This window comes from Callorhinus ursinus, unplaced genomic scaffold (assembly GCF_003265705.2).
Source record: "Callorhinus ursinus isolate GAN/ISIS: 27379988/994484 unplaced genomic scaffold, GSC_fseal_2.0 scaffold1, whole genome shotgun sequence".
In the NCBI taxonomy this organism is placed as follows: Eukaryota; Metazoa; Chordata; class Mammalia; order Carnivora; family Otariidae; genus Callorhinus; species Callorhinus ursinus.
Window position 1 is genome coordinate 36,993,676 of NW_027397063.1, and position 14,288 is coordinate 37,007,963.

Below are 14,288 nucleotides of genomic sequence, written 5' to 3' on the forward strand. Positions count from 1 at the left end.
TAAAATTGAAGTATAAGCTGTTTACAGTCAAATGCTCAGATCTTAAGGACATAGTTCAATAATTTTGACAAATGCGTACACTCATATAACTACACTGCCTGTCAAGAAACAACATTTTCATTACCCCAGAAAGTTCTTTAACACCCCTTCCCAATCAACACTTAACACCTCATACCAGAGAACTAATCTGATTTCTATCACCAGATTAATTTTGCCTATTCTACAGTTTAATATAAATGGGGGTCAAGGCACATACATTTTTGTGCATAAGTTTTTTTATTTGGCATAAGGTTTGGGGGAGTCATCTATGTTGTTTTATGTATCACTTGATTATTCCTTTTTATTCTATGTAACATTTTATTATGTATGTATGTCACAGTTTGTTTATCTAGTATCCTGTTGAGTGACATCTAGACTGTTTCTAGTTTAGGGCTAGTATGAATAAACCTGATATGAACATTCTTGTAAAAGGCTTTTTATAGACATACTTTCATTTTTCTTCAAAAAATTCCTAGGAATGATACTGCTGGGTCATAGGATAGATGTATGGGTGATATTTAAAGAATCTCAAAGTGGTCATACTATTTTACATTGTCAGTAACATAAATGAGAGTTCCAGTTTCTGCACATCCTCTCCAAGATTGATGTTTTTTTTTTCATTTTAGCCTTTCTACTGAGTATATAATAGGATCTCATTGTGCTTTTAATTTGTATTTTACTGATAATTATTAATGTTGAGCACTTTTGCATATTCTATTCACCAATCTTGTACATTCTCTTATAAAATGTCTTTTTAAATCTTTTGCCCATTCATTAATTTGGTTGTTTGTCTTCTTATTATTGAAAATTTAACATTTCTTTATAAGGTCTAGATAGGAGACCTTTGTTAAATATATGTGTTTTGAAGATTTCTCATCATTCTGTGGCTTGCCTGTTTATTTTCTTCACAGTATCTTTTAATGAACAAATATATCTAATTTTGATGAAGTATAATTTATCAATTTTTTTTTTAAATACAAGCTTTCTATGTACTCCCTAAAAAAATCTGTGCCTACCCTAAGATTACTAACATATTCTTCTATGTTTTCTTCTAGAAGCTTCATAGTTCTGGCTTTTATGTTTAGGCCTGGGATCTATCCTGAATTAATTTTTGCACTTCTTCTTACAGATATCCAATTATCCCAAAATGTATTTGTTGGAAAAAAATTTTTTTTCACTGAATCACTTGTCAAAAGCATTTGACTTTCACACTTATTGAATTTAATTTGACTGTATATATGTGCACCTATTTCTGAACTCTGTGTTCTATTCCATTGATCTCTTTTATGTCCTTTCACATTTGGCTTGGTACCATGGATTTATAATAAATCTTGAAGTCAGATAGGAAAAATCTTCCAATCCTGGTCTACTTTTTCAAGATGGTTTTGGTAGTTCTAGGTGTTCCATATTTCAAATAAGTTTTTATATCAGCTTACTAATTTTTTTTAAAAACGTGCTGAGATTTTATTTTGATTATATTTGCGGATAGTTGACATCTTAACATTGGACTTAACACTGAATGTTCCAACTCATGAGCATGGTATGTCACTTAATATGTTTATCCTTTTCTCAATTTCCCTGTCTTTTATGGTTTTCTGTAGAGGTCTTATACATCATTCATTCAGCTTACCCGCAAGTTTTTTTATATTTTTGAAGCTATTATAAGTAGTATATTTTATTTCATATTCTAATGGTTCACTGCTAGTATGTGAAAATATTGACTTTGTATTCTGGAAGGTTGTTAAATATATTTATTCTAATAGTTTTTCTGTACATTTCTTAGAATTTTCTCTGTCTAAAGTCAACAACAAAAATTCTACTGCTTCCTTTTTAGCCTTTATGTCTTTTAATCTTTCTCCTGTCTTATTGCACTGGCTAGGGCCTTCAGTACAATATTGAATAAAAATGGTAAGTTTTGTCTTATTCCTACTTTTCTTCCTGCCGTAAATCCTGGTCTTGCTTCTCTTCCTTACTAATAAATGTCCTTTGTGGCATTTTTTTTTTCCAGAATAAGGCACTTTTTCCTGCATTAAAAACCTGTTCAGGTGATACCGTTTTTCCCCCAGGGATTTTCTTAATGACCTATGGAAATTCTTTCTGCTACCTCTTGGTTGGCAGAAGCTGCTTCTCCTGTTATCTTGACATTTTTTAAGGCAAACTTCTTTCTAAAATTACCACATCATTTTTTGTTAGCATTAAATTCTCCACCTTCCTATTGCTTTATGTTCATATAATAACTTCACTTTTTCTTGAATCATGTTAGAATCTATAGGTATGCCTTTCTTACAGCAATTCTGCACCCACATAAAAGCTACATTTTCAATACAAGGTAAAAAGGTATTTCATGAAAAGTGCAAGATTTTCACGCCTGCTCGTGTAACTACAACAATGGCTTCATGAATTTCCTTTTCTTTTTTCACAATGGCCCTTATACTGGCTTCATTTATCTTGAAATGGTGGGCATCCAGAGCTGCAGACCTCAATCTATGGTACATATCAAACAATTCAACTTTTTCTTGTAATGTCATGACTTTTCTCTGGTTCTTGGGAGCATTTCCAACATAACTGGTGGCACTTTGTATGGGTCCCATGGTGTAATTCAGGATTTACAGTATACACAAAATAAGATGAAAAAGTATGTGAGAACTGTGACAGCTTTTTGTGATACACAATTTACTAGAAAAAGGAACTGCTCACATAGAGATGATTAGTATCACATAGCATTTTAAGCAGATACTTCCACACTTGAGGTCACTGCAATAGCTACAGGAGGTGGCAATGAAATTATTACAGCGGTACAGTATTACTACAGTTAATTTTATGCAGTTATGATTTAATACTGCATCTTTACACTTGTTTGCATTTCTCTCAACTGTGAATGCTGCCATATTTGGTCTGTATGTGCATAAGAATTAATAAATTTTAACTTTTTATAATAGATTTGTATATCTTTTATGGTACTAAGTGATAAAATCATCTCATTTCTATATATATTTTATGCACTCATGAGATACCTAACTTTTTCTTAATTTTCCTTCAGTGTTTCTAAGCTTCATGATTTGTTTACAGGATTTTTCAAATTGTTACAAATCTCTAAAATATTCTTCAATATACTTATTGAAAAAAAGGCACATATAAGTGGACCTGCACAATTCAAGTCCATGTTATTCACTATCATTATCATTCATCACTGATACTTAGGTTGTTTCTGTATCTTTTTCCATTCTTTACATTTACTATTTTACCACTAATTATGATGCTTACTAGGGTTTGCTTATATCTTTATTGGGTCAAGGAAATTTTCTGTTATTCCTAGTTTTTCAAGAAGTTCCATTATAACCTAGTGTTAAAATTTACCAAATGCTTTTTCTACATCTATTACAATGATAATATTATACTGTATTCACATATATTAAAGCAAGCTTACATTCCTGGGTTAGATCTCATTTGGCCATTGAATATTAACCTTTTGATATATCATTGAGTTGGACTTGCTAACATTTCATTAAAAATTTTTGTTTTTTTGCTCATAAGGTTTTTGGTTTGTAACTCTCAAAATGCTTTAGTCATCAGGGTGAGAGAGGCCTTATAAAATGAGTTGGAAAATATTTACTTTTTCTCTTTTTATTTTTTGGATTAGATAGAATTGGTATTATTTCATCCTTAAATGTTAGATAGAATATATGAATGAAGCCATCGGGGTTGGGATTTTGTATGTGTGTGGGAGGATGGGGGAGTAAGAGGGACTGTGAATCAGGAATTAGATTTCATTAAATGATATAAGGCTATTAAAGTTTTGTATTTTTCCTTGGGTCACTTTTGGTAATTTTTGACCAGATTTTAAAATTTATGTTGTCAAGTTTACTGACATAAAACTGTTTATAATATCCTCTCGCTATCCTTTTAATGTCTATAAGATCTGTGTATCTTCCTTCATTTCTGATATTGATAATTTATGTTTCCTCCATTTTTTCTTGCTCAATTTTTTAAAGAGTTTGTTGGTTTTATTAACTTTTTAAGAACCATGGCTTTGTTAATTTCTTCTGTTGGTTTGTTTTTTAAAAATTTTTGTTAATTTCTGTTCTTTGGTTTATTATGCATTTTCTATACTGACATTGTATTTCATTGTCTATTGCCTTTTTCAGATGGAAGTGGAAATCATTGATTTTACACCTTTTCTAATATGATCATTTAAAGCAATACATATTCTCTAAGGATTTAGTTACATGTCACAAATTTTGATATGTTTGTTTCCTTTATTATTTAGTTTGGAGTATTTTCTAACTTACCTGTGAGTTCTTTTTTGATCCTTAGATTATTTAGTAGTTGTATTATTTAATTCCCCAAATATATGGGAATTTTCTAGGTTTCTTTTTGTTATTGATTTCTAAATTCCATTTGATGGAATAACATATTCTGGATGATTTCATCCTTAGAAATATTGGGTCATCATATATGGTCTGACTTGGTGAATGTTCCATCTGCCATTAGGTAAAATACGTATTTTGCTCTTGTTGGTGAAGGGTCTATAAATGTCAGGTGATAGTGTTCATTTATTAGATGCATATACAGTTAAAATTGTTTTGTCTTCTTGAGTGAGTGACACTTTCATAATTTTTAAATGTCTGTCTTTTTCAAAGAGAGAGAGAGGCAAACCAAGAAACAGACTCTTAACTATAAAGAACAAACTGATGGTTACCAGAGGGGAGATGGGTGAGGGATGGGCTAAATAGGTGATGGGATTGAGGAGGGCACTTGTGATGAGCATGGGGTGTTGTATGAGCATACAGTGTTGTATCAAAGTGTGGAATCACTATATTGTACACCTGAAACTAATAACACTATGTTAACTAACTGGAATTTAAATAAAAACTTCAAAAAAGCACTGACATATAATAAACTTCACAGAGCACAACAACAAATGCCTGTCTTTTTCCCTTCATCTTGAACACTATTTTGTCTGATAATAGTGTAGCCTAGCATGCTTTCTTACATTTAAATATATGCATGTTTTTCCATCCTTTTCCTCTCAGCTTGTTTGTGTCCTTATGTTCTGTGTGTTTCTTGTAAACATCATATGGTTATGTGTAGCTTTTTTATCCATTCTGACATTCTCTGTTGCAGGGTAAATTCTAGCTGGACTAATTTAAATGTAAAAATCACACCAATGCAGCAGTAGAAGAAACTATGGGAGAAGTTTAAAATAATTCTGGGGCAAGAGGAGGTCTTTCCAACTATAACACAGAACCCAGAATCCTAAAAGAAAAGATTGATGAATTTGACTATATAAAATGTTTTTAATTACAAAACAAACCATGAGCAGTTAAAGGCAAATGACAAGCAAGGGGAAGTATTTGCAGTTTATATCACAGCTACAGGACTTTTTTCCATACTCCTTATGGTGTTCCTGCAAATCAATAAAATAGAAAATAAAAACTTAGAGGCGCCTGGGTGGCTCTGTGGGTTAAGCATCTGCCTTCGGCTCAGGTCATGATCCCAGGGTCCTCGGATGGAGCCCTGAGTTGGGCTCCCTGCTCAGAGGGGAGTCTGCTTCTCCCTCTCCCTCTGCCCCTCAACCCCTATTTGTGCTTTCCCTCTTTCTCTCTCAAAAAATTAAATAAAATCTTTTAAAAAATGGGGAAAGGATAGGATAAAATAGTTCATAAAAAAAAAGAAATAGAAGCATCTTTTGAATATATAGAAAAATTATTGACCCTTCTTAAAACAAAGTAAACATATTCTGATAGTACTTTTTTTACCTATCCACTATCATAAAAAGATCAACAGGTTTGATAATACTTTCGGCAAGGGCACTGGAAACGTTCATTCTTACATATTGTTATTGAAGTGTAAATTGACATAATTTTTAAAGGAAGGCCTTTCGGTAATCACTATCAAAATAGCAATTTACATCCTTTAACCAGCAACTTTAGTTCCCAAATTTCTCCTACAAACATACTGCCCATGTACAAAATTTGCTATGTACACTTTTATTCATTTCAGCATTGTTTGTAGTTTTAAATATTGGCAACAATACAAATATATCTCACTGGGTACTGATTAAACAATTATGGTACATCGGGCGCCTGGGTGGCTCAGTCATTAAGCGTCTGCCTTCAGCTCAGGTCATGATCCCAGGGTCCTGGGATCGAGCCCCGTATCAGGCTCTCTACTCGGCGGGAAGCCTGCTTCTCTCTCCCACTCCCCCTGCTTGTGTTCCCTCTCTCGCTGTGTCTCTGTCAAATAAAAAATAAAGTCTTTAAAAAAAATAAACAATTATGGTACATAGTACTAAAAGGCAGAATATTCTACAACTGTTAAAATAGTGAAGAAACTGCTCTTTATGTACTGGTATGGGACAGGCTCCAAGATATGAAATTAAGTGAAAAGCAAAAGATATAAAACTGATAGTCTATTATTTGTATAAAGAATAATATATAATAAGTTTTTGCAAATACTTCTAAAAAGATGCCAAGCAATAGGTGATATAGGTTAACTCTTCTAGAGAGGACAGGTGGATTGCCTGGGACAGGTGGGAGGGAGATTCTTTTACTGTATACTATTTTGTGTCCTCTGAATTTTGAACTATTTAAATGTATTATCTATTCAAAACAGTGAAAAATACTTCCAAAGTTGTAACAAGGTAAAATATCTTGTTAATGTATCTAGTTTGTTACTTCTAACCTGTTACTAAAATCTAAAATCAAGATCTTGTTTGTCTCCCTTCTACTTTCATTTGAAGTTTGATTCCTTTCTATTGACAGTAAAAACAAAACAAAATATTTGACCCCTGTATAGGTACTGGTCAGTAACCGCTTACTGAGCCCCAACTCCCACCTCACTCATCTTTGTTTTAAAGCTCCAACCAGAGGGCGGATGTCTTCTTTTTCTTTTTTTTTTAAGATTTTATTTATTTATTTGTCAGAGAGAGAAACAAGCAGGGGGAGTGGCAGGCAGAGGAAGAAGCAGGCTCCCTGCTAGGCATGGAGCCCGATGTGGGACTCCATCCCAGGACCCTGGGATCATGACCTGAGCCGAAGGCAAACGCTTAATGGACTGAGCCATCCAGGCATCCCAGAGAGTGCCGAAGGCAAACACTTAATTGAGCCATCCAAGCGTCCCAGAAGGTAGATAGTCTTAAGAAGAAGTATTTTGTTAATTCTCATATCATTCAGATACATTCTTCACAGTGTATGTGTTTAAATGTTGGCGTATATGTGATATAGAAAGAAGTGGTTGGAAAACAGTTTTAGTGCATTTCAATTTTAAATATTTGGGGAAATGACCAAAAAGCTAGAAGTGTGATGATAGTCTTATTTTGTCTTTTAGATATTAAGCACCGCCGAATACCAATCTTATTCTTTGCAAACAAAATGGATCTTAGAGATGCAGTGACATCTGTAAAAGTGTCTCAGCTGCTGTGTTTAGAGAACATCAAAGATAAACCATGGCATATCTGGTAATGTTTTATATTTACTCTTCATTTTAGCATTCTGAAAAAAATCTCTGAGCTTCAGTTCTTCCCTCTTAAGCTCGTTGTGTAAGTCATCTAACATGATAGGATGTAAGCTAAGGATTTAGTTGTATAGAATTGTAGCAGTGCAGGTATTCATGAGTATATTATTATTAAAACTTTTTCCAATCTTGGGGCGCCTGGCTGGCTCAGTCAGAGCATGCAGCTCTTGACCTCAGAGTTGTGAGTTTCAGCCCCACATTGGGTATAGAGATTACTTCAATAAATAAATCTTTAAAAAAAAAAAAAAAAAAAACTTTTCAAATCTTTCTGAGGATACAAAAATATAAACAACTCTTTAAAAGAATAATTTAGCCCATTTACCGAGTTTCAAACACACTGATTTTCTTCTGCACATTGAATCAGCCAACCACAATCCCATCTCAGGACTTTTTTGTACTTGTTAGTCCCTTTGTCTGAATCTGTCTCCAAAATGATTTTCCTGGCTTGCTATTGTACTTCCTTCAGGAGAGAGACCTCTCCTGACAGCCCTTCAAAATATCATTTTATCTTACTCCAACTCTTGCTTTTTTTTATACACTTTGCTCTATATTTCTCTTGCATTGTCCTCTTTGAGTTTTGCTTGTTTTATAGTCTCTCTACCTGTACTAGTGCATTAGCACCATGAGAGCTGGGATTTTATCAGTTTCATTCACTCTGTAACCCCTAGAATAATAATAGTACTAGGTACTTAGTATGTACACAACAAATACTGGTTTATATGAGTATATAGAAATGTAAATATTAATTTTATTTGGATATACTAATACAATTGAACTCTTCAGTATTTATTATCTGAAATTATTATACATTGTTTATTTGGAAAGCAGTTTCTTATGGTTATATTTAACTCTGGTGTGCCTTTCTGCCAAAATATTCCAATAAGGATAACCAGAAGCTATATATTAGTATTTTAGTGCCTACCTTATATTAATTTGAGCTTCTTTCTATCCACCCACCTACTTCCCTCTGCTGCAAGATGTCCTTCTCTTGCCAGTTTTCCCTTTTTTAAAAGAAGGTATCAATGGAGAAAGGCCTAACAAAGAAGCAGAGAAATACACTGCCTCTAGAAAGAGATACAGAATATGGAACAAGGAGATAGTAGAGCTCAGTAAAGAACTTTTAGAGCTAACCTTGGTGCTGAAAAAGGAATCTCATAGAAGAGAGCTTGAGAAAGCCCTTGAAATGCCTCAGTACTCAGGGCCACCAGCACCTCTACCCAGGAATGAAACACTACATATCTTGAGTAAAACCCTCCTTACTTTGGAATCAGAAGAAGAGTCAATTTTTACAAAATGTCTCTTGATTTGGAATTTGTGGTTCTGTGATATTTGATTGGTAAAGAAAGGAGGGATTTTAGGTAGAGAAGTATCTTAAGGTAGAACCTTTGTATTTCTCTAAATCATACTTAAATTAGTAATACCAAAAGTAGAATAGTTTTTAATTTTTGCTTTGTATTAAGCATTGTGAGTTTTCACATTAAGAACTACAAGTCTAATTTATACTAAAAGATGTAGTCCTACTTTTAATTTTGAAACAAATTAATTTTGCAAGTGGTAAAAAAATCTCTTCTACTTAAAATTTAACATCAGCAATTGAATTTTAACAGATTTCTTTATTCATTTGTGACATCTAAATACTTCTCAGTGAAAGAAAAGGTAATGTCCTGTTGCTATAAGGATGTGCAGTATTATATTGCCAGGTTCTATATTTTCTGTATAACTTATAGAAGAATGCCAAGTATTTCTTTGAAAGTTGTCTATAATTTTGACTCTATTCAAACAGTATCTCACTAAGTTCTAGTGTTTCATTTGTTAAGCTTGTTTTTTTATTTTTTGCTATGTTCATTAAAACATGTATAAAATTGAAAATACACTTATTTTTCTTTTCCAGTTTTAGAAATAAAGGTAACACTCAGTGATACAAAGATAAAACATTCTATCTCTCCTGCCTTCGGTCCAGGTAAATTTACTGGACAATAAAGAAAAGATTATAGAGAAATGCAGCCTGGAAATTTTTGCGGTTTATTTTTAATCATTGTACTAAATATATAGCCAACTCTGATTCTCAGGGTCTGATTTTGTTAATGTTCTTTTAAAAAAGTTCTTTGACGGGCGCCTGGGTGGCTCAGTTGGTTAAGCGACTGCCTTCAGCTCAGGTCATGATCCTGGAGTCCCGGGATCGAGTCCCACATCGGGCTCCCTGCTCAGCAGGGAGTCTGCTTCTCCCTCTGACCCTCTTCCCTCTCGTGCTCTCTGTCTCTCATTCTCCCTCTCTCTCTCAAATAAATAAATAAAATCTTAAAAAAAAAAAAAAAAGGTCTTTGACAAAGTCCCTGGCACAATAAGTATATATGTATTTGCTTATTTACTCTCTTGTGAGGGCAACAGATAACAAATCAGGTAAATAGATATGTAAAATACCTGGAAGGATGAAGAAAAATAAAGTAGGATAATAAGAGAAAGAATGAGAGGTGCTCCCTCTGTGAAATCTAACTGAAGTCAGGGAGAAATTCATGCAAAAGTTTGGAGGAATAGCTTTCCAGACAGAGAGGCCAGCCAAGTGAAAAGGCTCTTAGATGAGAATGTGCCTCGTGTGTTCCAGGAATAGCAAGAAGTCCAGGCTGGCTTGAGCAGAGAGATCTAGGGGGAAATTGTAGGAGATGAGGCCATTGAGAAATAGCCACAGACCTTATCACACAGGTCCTAGTAGGACACGGTAAAGACTTTGGCTTTTATTCTAGTTACAGATCTGATGATGTATTCAAAAGGAAAGGTAGAATTCAAACATTTGGGAATTATAGGAAAAGATGCAGGGTTTTTAGTATGGCACTAACGCCTCCAGTAAAGGAGACAAGTTTTTCCATTTTACTACTTGTTCGGTTGAGACCTTAGTCTTGTTTGGGACTGTAAATGTGTGATAAAAATCAATACATTGATCTTTATAAGCATTTCAGTTACTGATGTTTTGCTGTTGATATGGATAATCTGTAATTTACTTTGAATAATTATGTATCACATGCTGTTGGTTTCTGTCTTTCTATTTTAAAATAATTCTATGATAAGTTGTATTCATAATCTAATAAGTAATTCCTTGGAAGTAATTTCTGTTTTGATTAGAATCAAATTAATTATTTTAGGTAATTAGGTACATTTTTAAATCATGCTTTAGCACACTTAAAAGGAACCCTAATCATTCAGAAAATCTATTTATACTAATTGCTGTCAGTCTATGTCTTTGAAAAAGATTATCTGATAATATAAAAATCCTCTGCATTTCATTATTTTAGTTTATTTAGCATCATTTTATAGATGCTAAAAATAAAGAGAGTTAAATAACCTGTCCAGTGCCTGAAGCTACTAGATAGAAGAGTATGATTGAAATCTGAGATTTTTTTTTTATTCTACCAGTTTACCAAAGTTATAATTACAGATTTATACCTTATAGATATCAAATTCCATTTCAAATAAAGTCACTCCATTGTGTGGCTAAATTACAACCTAGGTCAACCATTTCTAATAATTAAATGTTACTGAGCCACTGGGGCTGGGCAAAGCAGAATAATAACTATTTTAGTGATAACACTTTTCCAAATGTCTATCATAAATCGTGAATAAATTTCTCATGTCTTCTTCCTGAGCACCCAGACTTTTATTTCTTATGTATATTCAGTTTCAGTGCTTACCAGTTTTGCTCAAATATATGTTACTAGACTATATTAATTTGCCATATAGCAAAATTGTAATTATTTATTCTATGGTTCTATGAAGTAATGAAATGGATATGTTTCTTACGGATTTTATTTCAGTGCTAGTGATGCCATAAAAGGAGAAGGATTGCAAGAAGGTGTAGACTGGCTTCAAGGTACATCGCAAAATACTGTGCATATTCAGCCTTTATTCCTATTCTATTCACATTTTTCTTTCCCTTTTTACATTTCATTTTTATTATATCATTGCCTTTCTCGTTTCCATTTATTTCTGCTGTCAGAAAAAACAATCCAGTAAGTATGCATTACCTTGCTACATTTACTTCTTTGTTTTGTTTTGCTCTGTTTTTTGTTGTTTTTTTTGTTTTTCTCGGTGGTGGTTTGGGTTGTGCGTGCACCCACGCGCATGCTTGCAGAAAGGTGGTTTTATTAAAGCGCAGGAACAGGACCCCTGGGCAGAAAGACCTGCACCAGGGTTGTGAGGAGCAACTGATGCTATACCACGGGGCTGGGGGACTGAGGGAAAAGGGAAGTTTTCGAAAGAACTTTCATATGCTAAAGAGGACTTACAAGATACCAGAGGCCTTGCCCTTTTCAAGTTAAGGTTGTTTTTCCCCCTTTGCAAGGCATTAACATTCAGATAGTTGGGAGCTTCCTGGAAGAATGTCACACAGGTCCCACCCAGGAGTGGGGTTGGGGGGGGATTGCAGGGTGTCAGCTTCTGCTTTGTCTTCAGCCAGCCTTCTGCTCCCTCATCATTTCCCCCCTGAACAATTTTGACCCTTAAATCTTTAAGGTTGTTGAAGGTAGGAGGTCCCATCTTCTGTAACTTCTTCCTGCTGAATAGGGGCATAGAGATGTCCCTACCTATGGGTCAGTATTGTCAGTTGGGGACCATATGGGGGAGTTACAAAAGTTGGAGGCAGCTAAATCCAATGTGGTCAACATATATGAACCTCCATGAGTAGAAAAGATCATCTGTCAGCTGGAAGTTATGGCAGTGAAGGAGTCTTGACACTAGGCAGGGAGACACCAGAAATAACAAAATAAGGTTAATATTGTAATGAGAAAGAGAAATCTGAATGAAAGAACTTTGATAGTTGACCTTTGATAATTTTCCTCCAGGCCAGGAGTTTAAAGCAATCACTAAAGGAAAGAGAGATCATTTAAAGTGCCAATTGGAGTCTTCATTCATTTAGAAACCCAGATATATTTTTGTGGTAATCTGGAATGTATATGCAGCATTTTGTTTTTATGTTAGCACACGTTTCACCCTGAGTAGCAGTTTAAAACATCTAATGCCACTCTATTTTGTAAAACTGCTTCATACATTTGTATTACTTTAGTATTTAATAGAGAAGTGCCATTTTGAGTGTCATTTAGGGCTTTGACCGTGTACTAATTAAGAGCTTCCATGTGCCACACATCCTGTAGTTTCAAAGAGGGAACAAAGATGGATGCTAGGTGGTCATACCAATGTAACACAAAACGTGTCCATCATTGTTTTAAATTTGGAAGGTTGGCTGGATTGGTAATGGTTTTAATAATGCATCTATGCATTCAGGCGAAAACCAAAGTACAGTGGCCTACCCAGCCTGGGGGAAGCTATGGACACAAGTTAGAGCTACATAGTCAGTGGGTCCATTAGGAGCCAGACATATAATGTTGGGCATCCTTTAACTGGAGTTAAGATATCAAGGGCTATTCAGTTTTAGAGGGCCACTTTTTGAATTTGTTGGTGACAGCCATGTCATGCTTAAAGGTGGTCACTGTGTGCTTGGCTAAAGTCTCGACTTGTAATTTTACATTAATAGAGGTAGTTCCTGGGACAAATATGACTAAGGAATAAAACCATCAAGAAGCTGTCTTTGTTTGAGGTCCAGCCTTAACAATATCGTAATTAAAAGGAATCACTGTTAAGTGAGAGACTTGTCTCAAGCGATAAGGGCATCCCCAAGTGCATCATCCAATCTAATCACAGAGAAAGTGGGGTTGTCCATTATCTCCACAAGTCCATAGTTAACCTCATGGAGCAGGGTACGTTCCAGCTTTTAAGGAAAATTTTCATCATCCTATTCACACAGAATTGGTCAAGGTGATAGTTGAGTTATAGAGTTATTGGGGGATTAATCCCATTTTCCAGTTGTTTAAATAATCATATGCCCATGGGATCCTGTAATTATCCCCACAGAATAACAAGCAATAAGATTATCTATCTATGAGCTATTATGTAGAAATAGAAAAGCTATTTCTCTGAAGTTACCTCAAGTTGTCTAACTTAAGCAAACATTTAAGGACAATCAAAACTAGGATTTAACATCCACAAAGGTGGGTTATTGAAACATAATTTTTCTCTCTAAAATAACCCTCATTTCCAGAGATAGCCAAATCAAGACTAATTTGTTTACAAAACAAGTCCAATTTTAATAAACTTGGCCTAATTATTTACATAAACCCAGCAAGAATAATGGTCATATAGATCTTTTAGAATCTGCTTTGCTGGAACTTTTATAAGGAATCTCTAGGTTGAACTTTTAGTAGCCTCTCCAGGTCAGAAGCCAAGCCAAGTACTTGCCATCAGACATGCCTGCCATACCTGTAGATTTGGGCGGATTCCTCTTCATGAGGTCTGCAGTATATCCTGAGGTTCCTGCACTTGCCAGGAAGTGATTCTTTACTCACCTGGTGAGGCTGCTGAGAACTCTAAGCAAGGTATCAGGCCAACATTTCCAAGGGGCTTTATGGCTCCCTGTTTTGTAAAGTCAGCCTTAGTTCCTCAAAGCTGTTTGGTCATATCTGAGTCTATGCATGTCTCTCTCAAATATGACATTCCAGTCAAAGCCTTGATAAAATAACTAATGTTTCCAATGGTGTCCTGTTACAAGGAGAACAGAAATAATAATAAAAATTTTAAAGTATTTAACTTTTTTTTCTACCTGAACCCTCCAAAATTCAAAAGTCTCAGTAAGTATTCTTTCTTCCATGACAATCATAGTCATTTATATAAGTTTAATAAGAATCTGTTCT

The 14,288-nt window shown here is 34.5% G+C and overlaps 1 protein-coding gene across 2 annotated transcripts in view; it reads left to right on the forward strand.

The window, feature by feature from the left end:
- Window positions 1–14,288, forward strand: part of ARL6 (ARF like GTPase 6) — a 44,523-nt gene that overhangs the window by 21,089 nt on the left and 9,146 nt on the right. For both annotated transcript variants that reach the window (XM_025873196.2, XM_025873187.2), the window contains 2 exons: window positions 7,369–7,498; window positions 11,361–11,416. In XM_025873196.2, coding sequence (XP_025728981.1) covers window positions 7,369–7,498; window positions 11,361–11,416 — 186 coding nt within the window. The remainder of the gene's footprint in view (window positions 1–7,368; window positions 7,499–11,360; window positions 11,417–14,288) is intronic.